Source organism: Bactrocera latifrons, unplaced genomic scaffold (assembly GCF_001853355.1).
Source record: "Bactrocera latifrons isolate USDA-ARS-PBARC rearing strain unplaced genomic scaffold, ASM185335v1 scaffold_61, whole genome shotgun sequence".
NCBI lineage: Eukaryota > Metazoa > Arthropoda > Insecta > Diptera > Tephritidae > Bactrocera > Bactrocera latifrons.
The window spans coordinates 583,135-606,273 of record NW_017537279.1 but is presented as its reverse complement, the minus strand read 5'-3'; the positions used below and the strand labels follow the sequence as shown (position 1 = coordinate 606,273).

Here is a 23,139-nt window from a genome sequence, read left to right as displayed (position 1 = left end):
TTGCTCGCATTTTGGTGTGAAGAGTGGCGATTAAATCCAATTAATGTTTCGGTTTAACGGCAACATGAACTTTGATTAGCTTAAACTAAACCCTGGCGGGTTTTGAGAAATGTAAAATATTAATCGAAGCGTGGTGTAATTATATTATATAATCAAGCAGCCCTCTTCTAAGTTAGACTGCTATTAGACTTAGAGAACTAAGATTGTTGTCGGCACCGAGTTTGTTTAAAAGGGAGTTAAGAGAAGTTTATGTCAAGGCTGGGTACTGCTTAAACTACACAAGATAAATCCAACATATTAGCATTTAGCGAGGACGTAGCCATAAGAGCCAGTGAGAGCTCCTGAAAACCAATAAGGTAACGTAGACCTTAATTAGAAATGTTGAAAGCCAGATAGTAGAGGTGAAAGTTAGACAGAAATGAATGGATGAGAAATGGAGAGAACCCTGATCATATGAGAAATTATGAGAACCAGTGAGCACAGCAAAAAGTTTGTATATGCAATTGCGAACCGGTTAGGATAACGAGCGAATTGAAGAGTCAGTGAAAAAACACGGAGTCGGACAAGATGAGAGCTAGAATAAGAGAAAATCGGTGAAAACTGTAAAGAATGGCGGAGAACCACGGAAGTGAGATTCGGTGAGAATAACGAAGGAATAGTCAGTGAGAGTCGAAAAACGGAAAAGTCGAAGAAAACTGTAGGGAATGGAACCACGGCAGGTATCAAGGGCACAAAGGAACTGAAAAACTTAATGAACCGCCAGTAGGTAGATGAAGCTGGTTATATTTTATGTTAAGCATGAGAACTAACCAGAACCAGCCAAAACTGCGAAGTTAGTGAGAGCAATTGGAGAACTGATTACACTTATAGTTTAGAAAAGGTAGCTGTCGGGCGCCGGTGAGAGACGTCGTGCGAAAATGGAAGCGGCAGATAAAAGGTTCGAAAAGTCGTTAAGAATACAAATAAGAACAGGTGAGACGCAGTAAGAAGGTCAGGTAAGGACCGTAAAGAGGTAGTACAAAAATATGAGAGCAGTCAAGAACTATGAAGAGCGTATAAGAAGTTGGCTAGTCAGTTAGATGGAAGAAAGGAAAGTGAGAATTGTTAAGAGCTAACAAAAGGCGACGAGGACTGAACAAAATCACTGAGAGACGATGGCAAATAAAACAGTGTTCTTGGAAAACGACATATTGAACATATGTACAGCGTGCAATGAGTTCCTTCATGTCACTTACCACCTTTTTGCATATCCTCTTAACCCTACATATCTGACACCCCTCTCCCTATGGTCCGATCCCGTCGAAACAGTATGTACGAAACATATCTAATCCTTACCATCCTAACAGGGATTAGTTAACCGTTATAATAACCACATCAGGGAGAGCCGATGAAGGGCTTATATCATAGCAATAAAAATGGAATGGTATATCGAAACTTCCTGCAATACTCATCGCATTTTTCTCAAGAAAGGTGTAGTCCATTAATTAATTTTCATGTTAAAATCTGCTTCTTGTCTATTAGTCGACAAATCGTGTTTCCCATATTAACGATTTCATTGCTTTAAAAGCTACAAAAAAGAACGAAAAAGCATTGTCTTTTTTCAATGTCATTTCGCATATATTTTCGCGCTCAGTTGAGCATATACATACATGCATATATACAGGTATTATATAGCAATAATTTGGCTAACTGTGCGTGCAAGCTTTTAGCTCAAACACGTCGCTTGCCACCCCCGCCTCCCCGCTTCAGCCTAACAGTCAATTAAATCGTGAAGATTTAGTAGCGCGTCTACGTCACTGTTGTTGCCCCGGTGTGGCATAACATGCACGACACAACGAAAACCCATAAAATAACGTCAACATTTCAACAACAACAACAATACAGCAAAACGTTACTCAAACGCAGAAAATCAAAAACAAAACCAGCCGAACAACCGAAATTGAGAGCAAATTGTTATTTCTGCTGCCACTGATATTATACATTGGCGCTGTTGTAGTCATTGTTGCTGTTATTGTTGCAAGCGCACATTTTGCCTCGGAAACTGCTGTGCGAGTACGCCGAGTTAAGCTTTGATGCGCGCCTGCCACGCACCACTGATTTTCAAGTTTAACGACAACAACCCAAAAGCCTGTAATCAACAGCTGCAACAACAATAACACCAACAACAGCAACAATAAAAGCAAGAATGAACAAATTATTACCAACAATGCTGGAGCTAAACGTCAGTTGACGATAGAACAAAGCAAACATTTGACTGCGTTTGATCGTGCGCCAGCTGACGTAGCAACAGATGCAACAACAACAGCAAGAAAAAAACGCTAATAACAACAAAAACAATGCGCAGTAATGCGAAAAATGGGTGATGGCAATGACAGCTGGTCGATTTGGTGATGTTTGCTTTGTCAGTTGTGAGTGAGTCGAGCACAAAGGCGAAGAAAAATAGTAAATATGTATAATGGCAAGCAAACGAGCGAAATTGTAGCATGGAGTTGGTGTTGTATTTTACATTTGCTCTCAATTTCTCAAATACTTGCATTTATAACAGTAAATATTAGTAAAATACACCGCCAAAGGTGTTTCAAGAAGATTAGGTCCCGATTTCGGTAAAAATAGGGATCAACTGATCAATTTTCGGGGTAGACTCGCCTCTCTCTATTTACTAAAATTTTTTCCTATGTCTTTCTTGATATTCGACTTTTCTATTTTAAATGTATATATGTATATGGTGCCAAAGAGATTAAGACTGTTGTATTAATTACACTACTCAACAAATCTGAAAGAAACATGTGTGTCTGATGTGGTAAAGCGTCTGTGGGAATTTTGAGTTTAAAAACTTTTCATTACAGCTATTTTTGAAGGTTTTGCAAATGGTGGTGACTTGACCCTTATACCCCTTGAAACCCCACATTCTCGGTTTCAACAACCCAAAATCAACAAGAAACTGTTTCTAACATCACAGTCCCAAAATGACTTGTTTTATTACTGTATCATTTGAGATTGGTTTAATAAGCGGCTGATCCAGAGAATAGTTTCGTGTCAAGCTCTCATGTTATTTTTGTTCAGTTTTGCTTGACATTTCATCATGGCAAAACTACCATCTGAATACCATTTACAAATCGTTAAACTTTATTACGAAAATGCACGTTCGGTAAAGAATATTTTTCACTGATATCGCTCAACTTATGGTCAACACAATCGGATTACTGAGCGTACTATACACAACACCATCGTCCATCTTGAGACCCAGCATTCATTATTGGATAATTCTCGACCGAATAAACCACGCAGTGGAGAAAATATAGCATATATATCTATATATATATATATATATAGAACGCCTTAGTGTATTTTACGTCCAGATCTTAAATTGAAAGAGTACAAAATACAGCTTTTGATAGAACTAAAGCCGCTCGAAATTCCTATGCGACATTGATTCGTTCTATGAGCTCTTTAAAAGTTCCAAAAAGATTCGACGTTTTCGAGCCAAATTTTGTTCAGCGATGATGCCAATTTAAGAGTTGCCATTTCGGCCGGGAAAATAACGGTTTAGTTTGACTTGTAGACCAATGGAATCATCGGATAATATTTCTTGAAAATAATGCCGAAAAGAACTTAACCGTCAATGGCGACCGTCATTGCGTCATGATATTAATCTCGGCGAAATTTGGTTTCAACAAGATGGTATGGTAAGCGGCACATCAGTTTTTACAGAAGATTTCAGTGAGCAGATAATTTCTCGTTTTGGGCCGGTCAAGCCTTAGAACAAAACATCACACGAGTCATCCGTCGGTTACCGGTCGAAATGCTCGAACGAGTCATCGAAAATTAAACTCGAAGGATAGACCATCTGAGATGTAGCGGTTTCCATTTGAAAGAGGTAATCATCAAAAAAAAAAAAAACCAAAGAATGTTCTTTCGAATGATAATAAACAGTCCCCATTAAATTTGAAGCTTTTGTGTTGTTTCTCTAAAGATAAAACGAAAATGGGAATTCAAGTATTTAGGTTTCAAATAAATAAATATTTGTGTTTCTTATCATACATATCACGGTGATTATTAGGTAATTTGAATTGCACAAAAGATTTCACTAGAAAATTCCACTCTGGATGAGTCAAACAAGAAACAAGGACTTAAATATTATTATTTTAAGAAATATATTGAGAAACTTCGGATTATTTTGAAACAATTCACGCTCTTCTGTAAGTATCATTATGTGTAAAATATTTTTTGGTTAAGTTATGTTAATCTGGTAGACCAATAAGCCACGCATAGAGCACATATGGTCGTTTGCGATACCAGATGAAGTTCAGTTAAATCATAGCTTATTTCTGACTAAGGGTATCACGAATATACGTTGAAACTAGTATATTTCTGAACATCTGGAAGTATGCCATGTTTTGTATAAAATTCAGTTTCTTTTATTTAGAACATAAAATATGTTGCCTATATTTTGGGGTCAACAAAAATAAGCTAGTTCCAAAACAAATATCAAATATACTCTCTTATACCAACATTTCAAAATTTTTTATAGCAATTAGACCTACTGGTACAGTAGATGGTCACGACGCTTAGCGAATATTGGATCACAAACATCGCCAAATATTCTTCAAGATGGCAAGATCCTTGTTGATGTTGATCTATACACTACTAGCTTAAGGCTTCATGTGTAGATAATGCTTTCCGTTACAGTATAAGATTTGACTTAGCTTTGCAAATTTTAGTCGTGGCCTACATTAAGGCACATACTAAATTTAAAAAACATTAACAATTTGATAGAAAATTGATAAAAATAAAAATAAAACAAGAATTAAAGAGTAGATATTTGAAATATCAGTAGTAAGATGTTTTATGGTATTTTGAAAAAGAAAATTTCGGAGATATGCCAAATAAAAACATTTTGGAAAACTATGTAATAAAAATAAATATATTTTGTAAAACGTAATTTTCAGGCATTATCACTTCCCAATATTCTTACTCAAAAAATAATTAATTATGATAACAAAAAGGCATTAATTTTCCTACTTTTTAAAATAACATTATGCTTTATTGTATTTGGCTTTACATGTTCTATCAGTTATATGTTATTTGGCACTATTGTGAAGCTGACGGACTTCCTCAGGCGAGCATTTTCTTCAAATATGGTATGTATGCTTGCAAAAAACTTAAGGCCTGGCCAGGCGACAGCCATCAACGCGAGCATAAGTGTCGGTGTACAAAAGATTGCAGACCGCTGCATTGTTGTCGAAACTCATTTCAGCCACTTTAAACTCTGGATTAACGGAGATTTTCAGAATGTAACTGCCAGTGTCCAACTCAGAAATATCGACCCATTGGCAGTCCAGGTTGTAGAGATAAATGTCAGAGCAATTAACGGAAATACCTGGAAGTAAAAAAAAAAACAAAAAAATAAAGATTTTATATAGTTTATATAGTCTTATGCATTAAAAAGCAAGAAGTAAGGACCTTGATTGCCAAAATTTGCGCAGTTGTATTTCTTGGGTACACCGGACAGGCATTGATTGTCTTCCAAACAGAATGAGGCCTTATGCCCTTGAGCGACTTTGCTGCCCAATAGATCGTAGACGTCGAAAGTGGCAAAGACCTCCATGCTATGATAATGCCTAGAAATAGAACGAATAAGTAATCAACAGTTAAGGAGTACACTTCAAAGCTTTGTCTTACATGTGACACATGTGCCACTCCCAGAGATGTTTCTCCTTGAACGGCCTGAAGTCTGTGTTGCCCGCATTCAGCGTACTAGCCGTAAACTTAAGCAGCCGCCGCGTTACATAGCGCCAATTCGGATCGTCGCGCTGGATGTCATAGGCTTCATTCGCCACACAATTCTCTTCCATCGCGCACTGCATCAGCGCCAACGGACGATCTTCCAGATGCGCGGTACGTTCAAGCTCAAAGAAATCCACCACTAAATCGGGCGCAAGGTGATCACACGCGACCACCGCTACATGATTACGTTCGCCATGGCATTCTGCTGGCGGCCGCAAGTGATCGTGATGGAGGCACTGAGCCAAAGTTGACTCATTGCCGTAACACGCGGTGCCACTTAATATGGCTGGTGCTATATCCAAACCACCAAAGTAGTCCGTCTGCAATGCATCACGTGCAAAACCCAACGACAACTGGCGACACACCACATTCGCCTCCAGCAGCGACCAACCATCCGAACATATGGTACCCCAACGACCACTATCAATACGCACCTCCACTCGCCCTTCGTTGGCACGTCGCCCACCACGTAGCCGCAAGTCCATGCGATAAGCATGCGGTAACGTAAATTTCGGTAGTAATGGTGGTAAAGGCGCCTCCGTGACACGTTCGGTGTCTGGGCTGTCACATACAACACCGGCCGCTTCATTGGCCTCGCAATCGTTTGTACCCCAACCTTCAAAGTGGCAGTCGGTAAGTTCGTGTTCATTACCCTCACAATACATATTATCCATCCAGAAGCGACGTCGCGCTAAGCCAAAGTAGCCATCGTGTGTTACACGCTTCAAGCCAGGATATCCCAATTGTCGGCAGACTACACGTCCCTCCAACGCATCCCACTCGTCATCACAAATGGCGCCCCATTTGTTGTTGTGTAGTACTTCGATGTTGCCTGGAAAAAATATTGCCGTACAGTAAAACTTAAAGCACTCACAAATTGTAAGTATGAATGCCAGTTTGGTCAAATGATGTACACCCTTTTGTTCGTCAAGTACAGTGTTTGCTTTTCAGAAAAAGCACTGTTTGTCTGTTTTTGGTGTAAAATATCACAGAGACCTCCGGTGTGCAGCCTCCTTCAGGAAAGTGGCCATCCACTCAGATAGCAAAGTGATACTAGGCTTGAACCCATTTACAGTGCATTCAGTGTTGGTCAAAGAGTGAATAACCACTAGCAGAACACTGTAAATCTAAAAAGCTAGCAAGGAAAGGCACCCTAGAACAGCTATCGGTAGAATGGGATCGGATCGCTCCCGAATCTTCTTGTGTTCTACTGCTAAATAGCTGGGCTTCGCGGAAGTTTGGTCAGCGTTGGAGCACAATCGCTATATGCGCTGTCACAAAAACCTTTTGGCCCAAGATCGATGTTAATTGAACTAGTGATCTCGTTGCTCATTAAGGCTCGTCTGTTCCTAATTTTGGGACTTTTAATGGGCCATTGCTCCATTAGTGTCCACGCAACCAAATGCTATTTACAGAAGCTGAATGAAAGAAAATGAGGGGAAACAGCTCAACAATTCTTTCTTGACTGTCCCGTGTTTGGAAGATCAAGACTTAAACACTTGGGGCATCCCACCGAGCTGGCGGGAATGGAAATTAAAGGCCTTTGCAAATTTATAATTCAAAGTTCGAACACAGGATTTCTTCTTTTCTATGGCATCCCAAAGGACTACATATAGTAGTCTAGATGCGATCTTTAGGCAGCGATCTAACCTAACCTAAAATAACCAGAGTATATTTGGAATAGTTTTGAAGACGACAATTTTTTTTTTTTTTTGGTCTAAGCTGCATGTTCCTATTTGAGTCAAAAAACTGGAAATATAATAGTCAGTGGCTTCTCTGCAATGAGGTCAAACTGAAATCAATCTGCCTAGACATTGCCTCACATATTTTCGAAGTAGGTTTTCCTCATTAAGGCAATGCTTTCAGCCAGGCCTTTCAAGAAGATCGGAAAATTCTTATTGACACTCGAGAGAAGAGACTGTAGGAAGGTGATATTACTACTAACGGGTCACTGTCTGGTGGCGATACACGCACACAAGATGGGGCTGACAGATCGTGAAGACTGCAGAAATGTCTACAGCAAGACAACAGGAAACAATGAGCATCCCTTGTACGAGTATACTATAGGATACTTGTATCGTATACTTGTTCCGCACTGGCAAGCCTACGCTGTAAGCATCTGGGGTCCCTTCGGTACATTACACTGAAGGAGGTATATATAGTAAGGCTGCAGAGTGTGTTAAAACTCGCGTCAAGCGTGGGCTTCTAAAGGATTACTAATACCCATGGACCTAGCAACTGAACCCCATCTGGTATCGCCTAGAAGCAAAACTGGTCTATTAGGTGGGGCTTATTGGCTTACCAGATTAATCTAACCTAAAATGTTTAGTAGTTTTTATTGCTCTTATCTGGATACTCTCGAAAGCTTAAGCGAGCTCAGATATACTTTGATATCCCTGAGTCCGCACTATATTAAAGAAATCTCAGTCAGCTAAGTCAAACTAGAAGTCGCAAGTGAAAGTTCTTCTTCATTTACTTCATTCACTTTTCATTCTCTTACCTTCGTATTCGGTTTCGCCGCCCACCAACCGTATGGCACCCTCCTCCTTATTAAGTGTCTTAATATATTTTTGTACTAGACGTTGGCGCTCCTGACGCGCCTCCTCGAGCGTGCGCTGCACGGCGCCCGTTACAAATAATCCTTTGAAGGCGAGTACAGCGAAAATAAGAAGCGACAACCGACTATGAGAGAGTGCACGAAGTAGTAAGGACATTTCACACGAGCAATGTTATAGGATAACAGTAAATTCCAATTTAATTAAAGCTAAAGCGAGGAACTGTAGTGAGACGCGCGCGTACGAATGTTAGAAACACGCTGATGCTCCGCCAAAAAATGAACTTTTGCTTTGAGCGGCAAACAAACCGCGACTATTTGCCAAACGCCACAAAGCGCCGAACAAAAGTTTAATTATGCTCGAGACAAAAAATCTATAGCTAGCTTAGAGCGCACAATAATAGCAAACGATCGAGATGTAGTACACAGAACGCAACGGCAAAAACAAATGTTCGAAGTCATCAAATGATAAAAAAACCGAAATTCGAAAATTCTATGTGAAAGAGACAACCGTGAGGAGCGAGCAACTATAATGAGAAAATTATATGATATATTTATTTATTTATTATTATGCGCTGAACATAACTTTTTAATGGCCAAAAAGGGAACTGCAGATGCGGAACTGGACAGTGCGCGCGTTAATTCGGTAAATATTACACAATAGCAAATTTTGAAATCTTTCCCAGCCGCCAAAATGAAAAAAAAAAAAAAATACACACAAGCATACGCGCATATGTAAAATCCACATGGTGGTGTCCGTCCAGCCAACGTTGACGTCATTGTGTCACCAAAGTGAACGAAATGTCAAGCAACATTGCGATCAGCAGCTTCAGGAAGTGGCAGCAGCGGCGGGCAGCGCAGAGGAGAGCGGCAAATCGAACGCGCAGAGGCATGTTGAGAAACGATTAAGCCTACGAGCCTACAAAGCTTTTCATTTCATTGCAAATCTGATGAAAATGCGGCGCGGCAACTCGACAAACATTGTGCAGGAAAATAGCAAATGGAAGTAAGTGAAAATAAAAAGTGCAGAATCAACTTGCTTTATTAAATCGAAATCAAAATCAAAGCCATCAAAGCTCCAACATATAATGAGCCATAAATGTAGTTAACTCAAATGCGAGCGAAATTGCTATGCGCACGCGATCACGTCAAACAAACGCTTGGCTGCGTTGAACAGCGCGTCTGACATATTTTCTCAATGCAATCGCTTGCGGCCCCCCAAAGCGCTGCGCCACTGTGTGACAGCGCTCAATTCCATTCGTTTGGCAAGCAACAACAAGCGTTATTATTAACAATTGTCAATTGCCACACGCCATGCTGCTGCTGTTATGACTGTCATGATCACTGTTGATCATCGATTAAATTTTCAAATTGTTATGCGCGCGCAAAGCAAATCGTATGATCAACTCGTTGTGGCAACATAAATATTGCAAACCCTGCCCTCTGCCCGCCTTCACATATGATTTGCAAACCACAGCACAGCGCTTTTGAAAGTGAGATGAGTGTGTGTCATTTGCCGTCAGCAACATAACAGTTATGCAAACGATATTCTCATGTACTTAGTTCAATTATGATATTCGGTATACCCCACAGGCATTGCTATGAGATGGTAATATGTACTTGTTTCACGCTCGGGTTTCTTTACATCATATTTCGCTTGTATGCGGGCCCTTTTGAAACCTGATGTTCAACGACAATGATAACCTAAAGCCTTAACATCTTTTCGGAAACCTTAACGAAGTGTATCCAGTCATTTTCCCACTAAATTTTAATAAATATTAACCGGTATAAATGTTATCCAAGACTGAAGTAGTCATTCAGTATGGGACTGAAATTGTCTTTGAAAATAAATTCAATAGATTGCAAATAATTATGAAGTTTTTTACCGATATTTCAGTTTAATATAAAACACTGATATACAGTGGTTTTCTTGCGTTAGATATGAGATCGATTTTCGATATATAAGTTCTTCCAATTCATGACACCATCAATGATTTGCTATCGTTTATTTTTAAATATTTAATTTTATTTTACATTACAAAAATGAGAAAACAAGTAACGAAACAATAGACATATTTATAATACCACTACTTTCGAAACGTAAAGGAGATATTCATCAAGCTAAACTAGACATTTAGTAGACTGCACGTTTAGATATCTCCACTTCTGACTTTTATTAAATCTTGAATGATACGCATATTTTTTGGCCAAAGTTCGGTGAAAATTCTGAGGGTGGTTATCTAGTGACTGATGCCCAGAACATACAGAAATTATGGAGGGAATATTTTCCAGACTCCTGGATGGCATAACATCAATCATCAATCGATGACGATGGAGCAGATGTTCCATTGCCCGACCATGAAGAAGTTCGAATACCCGTCTGAAGAACAATAAAGCGGCGGCGGCCGGGCGAGATATTTAAATATAATAAATAAATAAATAAAAATAAAATAATATTAATATTAATAATAATAAATACTGATAAGCATGCATCAGCTCCTTTGTAGAATATGGTCGGACAAAAGCATGCCCGACGATTGGAATTTAAGCGTGCTCTGTCCAATCCTCAAAAGGATCCTACAATCAGCGATAATCAGCGTGCGATAAACCTCCCAACATAGCATATACTCGTAATGTTCAAACGAGCGCAATAAGATTAAAGCACAAGAACTACAATCATCAACAAACTTATTGGAGCCTATCAGTGTTGCTTTAGGCTTGCGCCAAGTCTTTTAAAAGATCCGCGAAACGAAGATAGGATTTCAAAGCTGCTTCTGGCAGCAGGAAAAGGAGCTGTCTTTATGCCGCTATGTCTGAATTTAATATTTTCACAAAACTAATGCCACTTTACAATCTGACGCCGGTCAATACCACAAGCTCCGTCAGGATCGGGAAGGACCTCTCTGAGCCATTCGATACCAAACGAGGTGACAAACAAGGTGACTCTATATCGTGCAACTTTTTCGATCTACGGCTGGAGAAAAAAATTCCATCTGCAGAACTTAATAGAGATGGTATAAATTTGTGTAAAAATGCACACCTGCTGGCGTATGCCTAAGATATTGATGTCATCGACCTCAACGACCGCGGCCTTGGTTCTTCTTTCTCCAGAAAGAATAAAGCAGACAATATCTCCTGCCATCAAACAAACAATCGTCGCACTCGCAACTTGGCACGCACGTCACTGTTGGCAGTCATAAGTTTGAAGTCGTAGATAATTTCGTCTATCATTGAACCAGTATAAACACCACCAACAATGTCAGCCTGGAAATCCAATGCTATCTCAGGCCAACAGGTGTTACTTCGGACTGAATAGGCAATTAGGAAGTAATAATCTTTCTTGACGGACAAAGACCAAACTCTATAAGTCACTCATTACTCCCGTCCTGCTATATGGTGCAGAGACTTGGATGATGACAACAACTGATGAGTCGACGTTGCGAGTTTTCGAGAAAAGGTTCTGCGAAAGATTTATGGTCCTTTGCGCGTTGGCCACGGCGAATACCGCAGTCGATGGAATGATGAGCTGTACGAGTTATACGACGACATTGACAAAGTGCAGTGAATTAAGAGACACCGGCTACGCTGGCTGATCTTGCCGTCCGAAAGGATGCAATCATTCCAGAATATTTTAGGCAATACCCGCCAGGAGAATCAGAGGAAAAGGAAGACTTTCAGTCCGTTGAAAAGACCAGGGGGAAAAGATCTGACTATACTTGGTATCTCCAATTGGCGCCTGACAGCGGAGAAATGGTACCGTGAATCTTAGAATAACAGCCGTGAAAAATTTGGGTATTCTGCTTAAAAACAATGATTCTAGTTCATTCTAACCTACTTCATCCTATCTATTTCATCCCTCTATTTTATCGTCACTGTACTATTTTCGTTCAAATATCATTCTTGAGCAATTAGAAAGGTCAGTCTGGCGCGGTACCTGGTACGTGGTCGTTATTTAAAGTTAAATTTCTGTTACACACATTCATGTTACACAAAATTAACCTTTTTCCTTCAATGATTTGTTTATCTTAACAATTCTTCAGGCAACTGATGAATGTAAGGATGAACGCAAGAACTTTCGAAATTCGAAACATAACATTAACTTGCTATAAGAGAGAGAAATTTTTATTAATTTGCTAAGAATGCGATACTATCAATCAGTGAGAGGTAAGTACAACACCCGTACAAGATAGTTTAGCGCAGTACGAGCTTCGGTTGGCGTTGCTGAAGACTAAATTTCTGTTATGTTCATCTTCCCGAAAATGAAAGAGAATTGGTCGAACATGCATACATATATATACTTCCGAAACCTTCTTGAAGGTATCCAGACCAAGCCTTTTGTGAAATTCAAGTTTATGAAACAGTGTATTTAAAAGGCACTCTTATATACCTAAAAAGATATTTAATATTATGTCATCGGAAATTGTTTGAGAAGGGTATGAGAATACTTTATTGCAACCATTTGCCATTCCCATTGAAGCCATGGAGCTAGATACGTAACACGCCACAGATGTTGTCGATTGAAAGATTTGAACTTGACACTCAAATGCTCCTATGTTGTCATGAGACACTTAATTGCGACAGTTATAAATAAGAACAGTAGAAAATGGACAAAAACAAAAATTATAAAAAAAGTAAAAACAATGGATGGCACTACGCTTTGGCATAAACATAGTCATTAAAATAAGCGAAAAAACAATAAAAACAAAAACAACAGCAATAAAGTAGAAGCGAACGCCATTGCTAAATCTGTTGACGATCAATTCTATGATATGAGCAATTGTGGCAAGTTGGGCGTGTTGCAGCATGAGCAGAGCATATGTGCCGTATATAGTATATGTTTGTATATATGTATATATATTTATATCTATACACATGTGCTAGCACTTCGCTTGTGGTGCCAAGTCATCTTGTTGCTTTCTCCTGTCTCTCTTACTCTTCCGGTGCGAGCACTCTTTCTTTTATTTTTACTAAATATATTCGATTTTATTTTTATTTTTTTAAAATACAAGTATAAATGTATATAACATATGCTCACAGTGCTTACTAGTGTACGGCTTGATTGTCATCGGCATTTAGTCACCACGTTGCACAGAAATCACCCGCCGACCCGCTTGTGGCTATCGATACTTGTCTCTCGACGATGTCAATTTGCGGTATTGCGGGTCTTTTAATTTCGTTTCCATTTCCAATGTTTACATTCATTTGATATTTTGTCTCAAGTTTGTTTGCGGCGCTGAGTAATTAAGATTGAAAGTTACGCAAGTGCGACTGTGTATAGCGCTACATTTAGACGAAATTGCAGGTACGGATGTTTATATTATTAGACGATATTATGACGGCGAAGATGCACTGTGAAGATCAAAACCAAAGGTAAAACAAAAGGTAAAGAGAGTTAATTAATATTTGGGGGAGGAGGAAGGTTCAGTTCGCTGATTCGCTGATTGTTAAAAAACTAAAAAAAATTGTTTTTCGAAAAAAATTCAGAAAAAAATTATATCCTGCAGATCTTCAACCTAAATAGTCTATCCCAATCATAGTAAGGGTGAAGGGTGATGGCTTAATTGTCAATCCTRAGAACACAGAAATCTTTCTTCCACAAGAAAGGCAAGAATTGCGADATTCAACCTCCCRTCTTAAASCGGTACAATTACTGTACTCTCGAGCTCGGTCAAATATCTCGTTGTTATTCTAACACATTGAGATCAAGACTTTCAAAGCCTTTTGAAAAACTCTGTTAACAACATCTGATTAGCCGCTCATATAAGAAAAGAAGGAAATGGCAAGGCGGACCTAACTTGTCCCAGGATATTCAGCTCCTTAAAAGGTTGTTTGAAACCATAGAGGAATAGCTCAGATATATCAAGCAACACTGGAAATACTACAGAGTTACTTTGTGTACGTTGATAATGGATCATCAGATCCCTCTTTCGCAAAATTGAAAAAGTAGATTCGGCGGAAGACCGAGCATGCGCGAAAAATGATGGGACGCTGGAACCTTACCTTTATTTAAGGGAAAATGGACAGCTGTGGTAGAAAAGTATTAGCTATAGTAGTAAATCCTCGAAGTTGCTGGATGGAGTTTAATTTGTTCATCACTCCGCAGCCCAATGGATCTAATGACTTAATTGCAGCCGCCTACGGTCTGACTCTCGCGCGCCCCCTTTTCAAACAACCAAATAATTACTACTTGCTCATCTCTTTCCAACCTTCGAACTGTTATTGCTGCTCAGCTTTTAATGAATTTTGTGTCTTTATTTAATGGGGTTGGAACATTGGAAGTGAAGATGAACAAATTACATTGATTTCCTTCCTTATTCAATAATTTATATATTAATCAAATTAGTCCTTAAAGTGTGGAATGAGGCTTGTCTATCAACCAAAACCAACATTCATTGCCACACCTTTTCGAATGCAATCGACTTTTGACGTCCTCAAGCGATGCAATCTTATCAAGTGAAACCGGCACCTTCATCTTTGCTTTGCGCAAATAATCATTCCTCTCAAGTAATTGTGGAGCTATTTTCCCACCTGATTACGTGGCTGATCAAAATCTCAAAATTAAATATTTGTTTGTTAACGATGGACGGCCAGTGCATGCTTTAGTGTTCACGTGACTGCTTCAATATCCATGTCCGCACATAAGATCTCGTATATACTCTGAGTATATATACCGGCTTATATGTCACGTGTGCGTAGTTATCCAATAATGTCAAGGGGAAGTGCACCGTCGAAGCTAATATTGCAACGGTCCTTTGAGTGTGGCGAGTGGCATGAATAAATGAATAAATCTTGCTGCTCACTCATATGAAGATTTAAAATGAAGACCAGCATTAGGGTGGTATGGTTGCGTTACTGGATACAGGTGTATAAAGTTTCGCTAGTTAGAGAGCACAATTACCGTGATTTGAAGAAGAATGTTGAAGAGAAAATATGACTATAACGGTGTCTTTCAGAATAATAAGGATCTTACAGTGAAGGGTTAGGCGTAATATATTTAAGACATAGGCTAGTTGGTTTAGTCTGTGATAATTGGTTGAAGCATTTCTCATTCCAGTGAATTGATAAGATAATAAAGAAACAACAACAATTCTTGAAGTAACGGCGAATGTAAGGATGAACATAACACCTCTGGAAATTTGAGACATAACGAGGACGTGCTAGAAGAGAGATAGATAGAGAGAGAGAGAGAGAGATAATTGTTTGTGACAGTCGCTAAGATTGCGATACTATTAATCAACGAGTTCTATGTACAACGTTATAAGAGAGAGGGAGAGAGAAAGAGAGGGAGAAAAAAATAAAGAGAGAGAGAGAGAATTTTTTGTGAGAGTCGCGATATTATTAATTAGCGACTTCCACGTACAATGCCCTTTTAAAAATCTGTCTCAATTAAGGTAACTGAGGAGTTTAAGGATAAAAGAAAGATCTCTCAAAATACGGGACATAACGAGAACTTGCTACAAGAGAGGGAGTGAAAAAATTTTTATGAGAGACTTTGAACTTCTTATAAAAAAGAGAGGGAGGGAGAAAGAAAGAGAGGGAGAGAAAGATTGCGATACTATAAATCGGCGAGTTCCACGTACAATACCCTTTTACGAATCTGTATCAAGTAAGGTAACTGATTAATTTAAGGATGAAAGAAAGACCTCTCAAAATTCGGGACATAACGAGAACTTGCTACAAACTTTTATGAGCGACATACGGAGAACTTCTTATAAAAAAAAGAGGGAGAGAGAGTGAGGGAGAAAAAGTAAGAGAGAAATTTTTATGAGCATCGCTACTATCAATCAGCGAGTTCTACTTACAAGACCTGTATAAGAAATTGTCTCAATTAAGAAACGAAATTTAAAAAGCATTCACGAAAGACTCAATAACTGAGGAACATATTTTCTATCACCTTAGAGTTAACATGCCGACACATCCTAATGTAGTAAATCTGTGCCTGGCCCAGACTTTCACGACTTTTTGCTAATATTGTTTATATATGAGTATATATTATACAGCTATATATATGTATGTGTGCGAGAGAGGTGAGTTGTTGCAGCATCGCTTTCTCACGTTTAAAAACGCTTCATTGCTCACAGTTATCAATTTCTCGCTTTGACAAATTCACTGACAGTTCACTGGGCAATGACAATTTGGCACATTTGACCAAAACGGACAGACAGTGGTCAGCGATGGAAAAGCAGATGAATATATATACTTATAACATAGATATACAATTATAAAAGGTCAGGAGGTAAATGAGGTGATCAGAACAGCATCAAGTGAGACAGACACCGTAGAAAGATTTAGTGGCAACTGTACAAACTCTTGAGTTTAAAGTTTAAGCAATTATTCGAATATGAATTCTTCACTTCTTACATAACAGTTTATGAACAGTTTACGGATTCTTCTGGCGACTTGCGGCCTCAAAACAACCCGCTTTTGTCACTAAGTTTTTGTGGCTCACTTCATTTTTTCCCTTCTCTTCTGTCTAATCGCCTTTAAATTAATTCCAAATCTTCAAGCGCTTCTGTTAATTAAGCTAATGCGCTTAAGAAAGATAAACACACACACAGATGCACATGCTGAGCGCCTTCATCAATCTCACTTAAGCTAAACAAAATAATCAATCAACTCTTAACAGCTTTGTGCGCCTAAAAATACACTACACGAAGAGTACATAAATATGTTCTACTCAAAAGTAGCTTAACAATTCGCGCTTTCACACAAAAGCAAAGCAATCCTTTATAGGTAAACTAAAGTTGTTAGCTAAAGAAAAGCGCTTCAAATCTATTCATAAACTTACGCGACCCGTTTAATGGCATTTTAGGCGCACATTCAATTAACGATGTGAAATTTGTCACTCAAAAGGTTTAAATACAACAGCATACTTGTAGATGCGCTTTGTTGCTATTTGTAAAGTGTTATATTTCATTGGCGCTGAAAAGTAGACTATGTTTTAGAAATAAATTACAGCTAAGTGGAAAGGTAGGCAGACAACTAAATAGCCTGATAAATTGACAGTGGCGCATGCCTGTGCCTTATCGTTTATGTGCTCATCAAGGCTGAGTCAATTTTCGGGAGGGGTGGAAAATTGCTTGGAAGATATTAGAGTATTACAGCCAATGTGGTATGCTCGTCAGGGTAAAACCTTCAGAGGCTGAAAGTTTTATGGTTGTGAAAATTTTGCCGTAGACTTTATAAGAGTACGATTTTCGTAGCGGAAAATATTTAAGCAAGTAACAACTTGATCCCAAATTCCGAATTTGTATAAAATTTTTAAATTTTTGGATTTTATTATATACACCCTTCTTGCTCTAGCAAGTTTCATCAAATGATATGGAGAAAATCTGAACACTATTTCTTGAACCATTTTTTTTTTTTTTTTGTTTTTTTGCTGGACTTCTATGAGCTGAGAGCTTTGCTAAACACTTTACTTTTGAAGAGGAGTACTACCGGAGTAGTTGGCATCGCTGAAACATTACCAGAATTTGAAATCTTCAAACAAAACTGAGACGTAGAAAGAGATGAGAAAGACAACCGTTAATTATTTTATATCACTAGAGATACAGAAGATATTTGCTTTACATTCTTAAGGCGGTTAATAGACTTCACTCACTGATTGGGATACTTAGTTATCTAACATATATAGTAGATATATTTTTTTGCGTGGGTGACAGAAACATCACTGGAGTACAATCAACAGTCATTCAAGTGGACTGCACATGATGAACCGGTTCTCAAGCGTGGAAAGCCGAAAAGGCCGGCTGGAAAGGTTCTGACATCAGCCTTTTGGAATGCACGTGTTATAATACATACTCAACGACTGATTACTATGCCATTTATAATCTTTTTCAATGCGTATTTGGTTGCACTTCTTTTCTACTATTCCAAATACTTAGCAATTGTATTATAGTTTTGAGAAAGAATCTGTTTAAAATTGTGCGCATAAATTCAAACACGATTCCTAAAAACATGAATTTTGAAAATCTGCTTATGATTTGAAACGTAATCTTTGTATTTATGAGTTGCATTGAATTTTGACATAAAGAGACAAAAAGTATCCTATGTCCTTACTCTGTTTCTAGGCTAACCCCCCACCAATTTTCAGCCAAATCGGTTTAGCCGTTCTTGAGTTATAAATGGTGTAACTAACACAACTTTCTTTTATATATATAGATATTACTGTTATTTAAAAAGTGTTTACTTCTGCCGCAAGTAAATGAGAAAATAATAAATATTCAATAAAAAATAAAAATACACACGCAAAATTTAACTATGAAGTTTGTTGCTCATACGCACCGTTCAACGTTTGTCAATGATAAAACAAGGAGTTAACAGCAAAAAGACGCCATCTTGAAAATTGTAGCAGTTAAAATTGTTGTTTGTGCTAAAGATTGCCAAAGAAGTTTATTACATCATAAAATAATTGCATTTGGGGGCGAAACTGGCGCTTAAAATTTCAGGTCAGCACAAACAAGGATGCAGCAAATCTAAATGTGGCACTTGTCAAAAAAGACAGGCGGAGGTGTGAGCAAAACTGATTTCTGCTTTCTGAGGAGCATCACTTTTAGACTAACTTACATGTACTTACATACATGTGAGGGCCAGCTTATTTTCTACATCACCCTTTCGATCGGCTTATTTTTCTCTGGTTTTGCTCTTTCAATGCACTTTTTTATGCAAAGTAAATCTTCAAATTATCAATTTTTATATCTTTAATGCAATTATTTTCAATTTAACTCACATAACATAATTTTTAAGTAAAATGCAACCGCAGACAATAGATTGAACAAAACAGGGTTGGCAGGCGTCTAGTACCGTCAAAAAAGGTGATTTTTTCTACTTTTATTATGGGAGGATGAAAACCGATCACATTCAAAGTTTTGCATATATATTAAAAGGCATTATTGAACTATAAAATGAAAATTATTTTATGTAAAAAAAAAGTCAGAAATATCAACGATCACGTTGCTTGACATTTTTTGAGGGCGTCAACTTCCTGACTAGGCTTCTTATCTGAAATGAAAAAAAGTATTTATTATTTTTTTTTCTTTTTAATCACGAAGCTTTTATCAAGTGCATAGTAGAGGAGTTACGAGATTGTCGAAAAATTTGGTTTTTACCATTTTTGCAATTGGTTTTCGACATCAAAGTAGCTAGACCACTGTGGAAACCTCAATTCTCTCAGAACAGCGCTGTATCACGCACTTGAGTATAAAATTCTCTATAAAATACTTATGTCTTTATGTTGAACTCAATCCAGCCGCGAAAAATTCTACACAAAAGTCTTCGGTTGATGTATTTGATAAATTGTTCAACGAAGCTCTCGACCTCAGAGGCGTTTATGCTGCATATTTTGAAACTCTTCTTGCTGCACACACAAATTATTGTTCGCCATCAATGCTCGAAAACTAGGAAGACTTTTTCCCAATATTTGCCCCACCTTGGAAATATTTTCCACTTCAACCGTTTCGATTTAAAGTGATCAAATTTCACTTGGTGCTTTATCAAAAGTCAAAAATTTTCATCGATCATGCTCGTCACTGTGCAGGACTTCAGGTAGCTGCACTGCGCCTAGTGGCAATATTAGCCAAGACGTTAGAGTTCAGACTAGTTTCGTTGCATTTGCGGATACCAAAACTCGAAAAGTTTACCTCAAAGTTCTAAATAATTGAAGACTTGAGGATTTTAAACTGCATGTTCAAAAACGCTAAACCGATAAACAACAAATTTTCATTAATAAGATCGATAAATAAGCATTTGCATGAGATGTTTCTATCTTATTGTTAACTGTGTATCCCTATATTCATAGTATATCGTGGTACATTCTGAAAACATATTTTTTACTAAAACTCAATGTTCAATTGAAAATTCCTACCAGAGCAAGCCACATTCTTAGGCAAAATTCTTTTTTTTTTTTTTTTATCGAGGCAAAAACTCGGGTTTATTACGTTTGAACATTCCCAAACACTGCTCCAAATCGTCATCGTCATTGTGTTTAGTACAAGTGAGCTCGCCAGGCGCCCACTTCGTTTGGAGTTGATATCTCCAGAGCGCCTCATATCTCATTCAACTTCACCTTACGTGACTAAAATTATTTTGAGCTCCTTTTTTACGTTTTCCTCGGTAACAACCTCTTTTGGAGGGCGTCCACTACGCACACTGTCTTCGGGGAAACTAATTTGTTCCACTCAACATCAACAAGGAAACACATTTAAGGGATTACATGGCTTTACGGATTTCAAAAATCTATTTTTTTAATATCTTATTAATGCTACAATACTATTAAAATATTGTTCTAAAATTTTTAAGTTGATCCGTGTAATAGTTTCGGAAGTACCGCCTTGATATATTGAGTGCTCAAGGCCGAGACTTGAAGTCGGTTGGCAAGAGAAAAAATTTCATAACTTCTTTGTTAATAGTGTATGTTTGTAACAATAAAAAATTACCAAAAAAAATTAATATTAATTATTTAATATTTAAAAGTTTTGAAAAAAAACATGTTTTTTACCCGAGGGCATTCACGTAATCCCTTAAGAATAGATACAGGAAATATACAATCTCAATATGTTTACAAAACCGACGAAATTTAATCTATCGGCCAACAATTCAGGGTAATGTAACGCACCACAGCAGAAACTTATGATATACAGTACTAGAATTGAAAGTTCCGAGTGATCTATAATAAGTATGGCTGACTTAGTCAAATTCACGAAGCTTAACTGCGCTACTAAACCAACAAAGTTGCCAAAGCTTTTAACTCATATTGGAAGTAGCTCGCAGCCTAGTTTTTATTATACCACAGCTAGCCATAAACCTAATTTCAAATAGCAGTAATTTATGGCTTTCATAAGTGATTAAAAGCACTCCAAAGTGCCATTCAACGACGCAGCGTCGGTTATTTGAGTCCACACCGCAAAGATCAATGCATTAAAAGAACTTTTGAAATTAATCTGCGCTTCACGTGGCTGCTTTTGCGGCTTGATTACTTTCTCAATGCCACAAACCGATATAACTTATATACCCGAGTGTCACATAATTCATGAGAAAGTTGCCAACTTGGCACACGTTTGGGGCACATACCGCCCGCCAATCACACCCCCCCTACTAAGGCACGTTTATGGTGGAAACTTTGTCGCTGTCGCGCATTAAGTTGCTGAAGCAAAGCTGAGATTGTAAACAAGCTTTGTTGTTTTAATTCTTCGTTTGTTGGAGGGGAGGACAGCGGCACGGTTGCAAGTGCGTGTTGCACTTAAAGAAGCAATTCATAATTCATATTCCAACTGGGCACAATCATAAATAAGCGAATACGCAAGAAAAACAAACGAACAAACGAACCGAAGACGAAAGCGAAGTGCGGCAAAAGTAAATCGCAAAGAAATTGTGTGATTAAAACTTTTCCAATTTGTGCCAAGTATAACGGTGAATATAAAATTTACGACAGATTAACAAGCTATTAACTGTGGCAGCGTTGCCGCTGGCCGAACACGTAAGCGGCACAATCGAAAATCAACAATAAGGCAAAGATGACTCATATACAACAACAACAACAGCAACAATACAGTACAAGAATAACAGCAAAAAGAGTGACAAGGCAGCAAAGGAAAGTAAAACAGCAGCAGAAATGACGGTAAATAACGGTAAACAAGCACTGCCTGTAGATAAAGATTGCTTTATCAGCCAGCAGGTGAAACATGCGAACAACGAAAAAAGTTAGAAGTTACAAAAAAAGTACAAAAACAGTAACAAACACCGTGTGGCAAGTGTCATTATACGCCAAACACTCAATCAGCCGCCAGCAATACAGCAGAGGCGCCACAAATTAAGGCAACACACTGAGCAACTGTGTCACTACACGCATGCATGCGTGTGTGTGTGTATACAAGTGTATGTGTCAATGTGCGTAATGCCGCGCAATCAATGGCAGCTGTCGTGTCGCTCGGAAGCGCGCCTGCAAGCCTTGCAAGCCAAAAGGCTGTAAGCTATAGGCTGAAAACTCAGTAACTCACTCACACACTAACGCACGCACACTCTACCAACACACACACACACATACCAGCGCTTACTAACACGAAAAAAGTTGCTCGCTCACAAGCTGTCGGTGTCTTAGGCGCGTGCCCTGCTCGCCGCGTGTCAAAGCTGTTTCGGATTTGCGGCGTTTTGGTGTCATTTCTACTATATTACAGATGTCGCATTTGTTTTTGTTGTTGTCGCATATATTTTTTTACCCTCCACTAAGGCACTCATTCCCCAGTTGCGCGGAAGTGCTCGAACGTGTTACAATTTACATTTTACAGGTGATTTGGCGCGGCGCCACCTTACTTCGCGAACTGTATGTGTGAGTGTCTATGCGTGTCTGCGTTGGAAATTATCACCAGCTGCTTTATGCGGCAGCGCAACTCAAATAAAAGTACAAGCAAAGCATCTTAGCAGCCAACAAGCGTGTTGTGTTTGCAAAATGGTGAAGTGAAAAGTCTATGATAATCTATCGGATGGCTGTAGGAAGTGCGATTGTCATGTTGATAAAAACCTAAAATGACTGGTATCCTTCAACATTTTGATAAGTTAAATATTTCGATTAAGATGAATGCGTTTTTAGATAGATTTTGGGATGTCTATTATGACAGCTGCAGCGCGTAACAAGCATAATCAAATATGCGATAATCAACAGGAACATTTGCACTGCTCTTTCTTTGAAGAAGTACCTCAAGCGTTCGTTACTTAAGACCATAACTGTTCGGCATTCCGACTGGTGGACATTACACCGCTAACAGCTAAAAGACCATCAGTCCAACTAATCCCCATAGCACTCA

At 38.4% G+C, this 23,139-nt stretch overlaps 1 protein-coding gene across 1 annotated transcript; it reads right to left on the bottom strand.

Moving 5' to 3' along the window:
- Positions 1-5,030: 5,030 nt before the first annotated feature.
- LOC108975091 (lysyl oxidase homolog 2B) lies at positions 5,031-8,644 on the bottom strand. The gene is made up of 4 exons (XM_018943360.1): positions 8,288-8,644; positions 5,683-6,619; positions 5,464-5,621; positions 5,031-5,380 (listed from the first exon to the last, which is right to left on the bottom strand). The coding sequence occupies exons 1-4, from the start codon at positions 8,499-8,501 to the stop codon at positions 5,163-5,165; spliced, it is 1,527 nt and encodes a 508-aa protein (XP_018798905.1). The 5' UTR covers positions 8,502-8,644; the 3' UTR covers positions 5,031-5,162.
- Between the last annotated feature and the right edge of the window lie 14,495 nt (positions 8,645-23,139).

Coding starts and splice junctions, on each gene's coding strand:
- LOC108975091 (XM_018943360.1), bottom strand. CDS start 8,501: ATGTCCTTACTACTTCGTGCACTCTCTCATAGTCGGTTGTCGCTTCTT. Junction 6,620..8,287: donor CGGCGAAACCGAATACGAAG/GTAAGAGAATGA, acceptor TATTTTTTCCAG/GCAACATCGAAGTACTACAC. Junction 5,622..5,682: donor GAGTGGCACATGTGTCACAT/GTAAGACAAAGC, acceptor TTCTATTTCTAG/GCATTATCATAGCATGGAGG.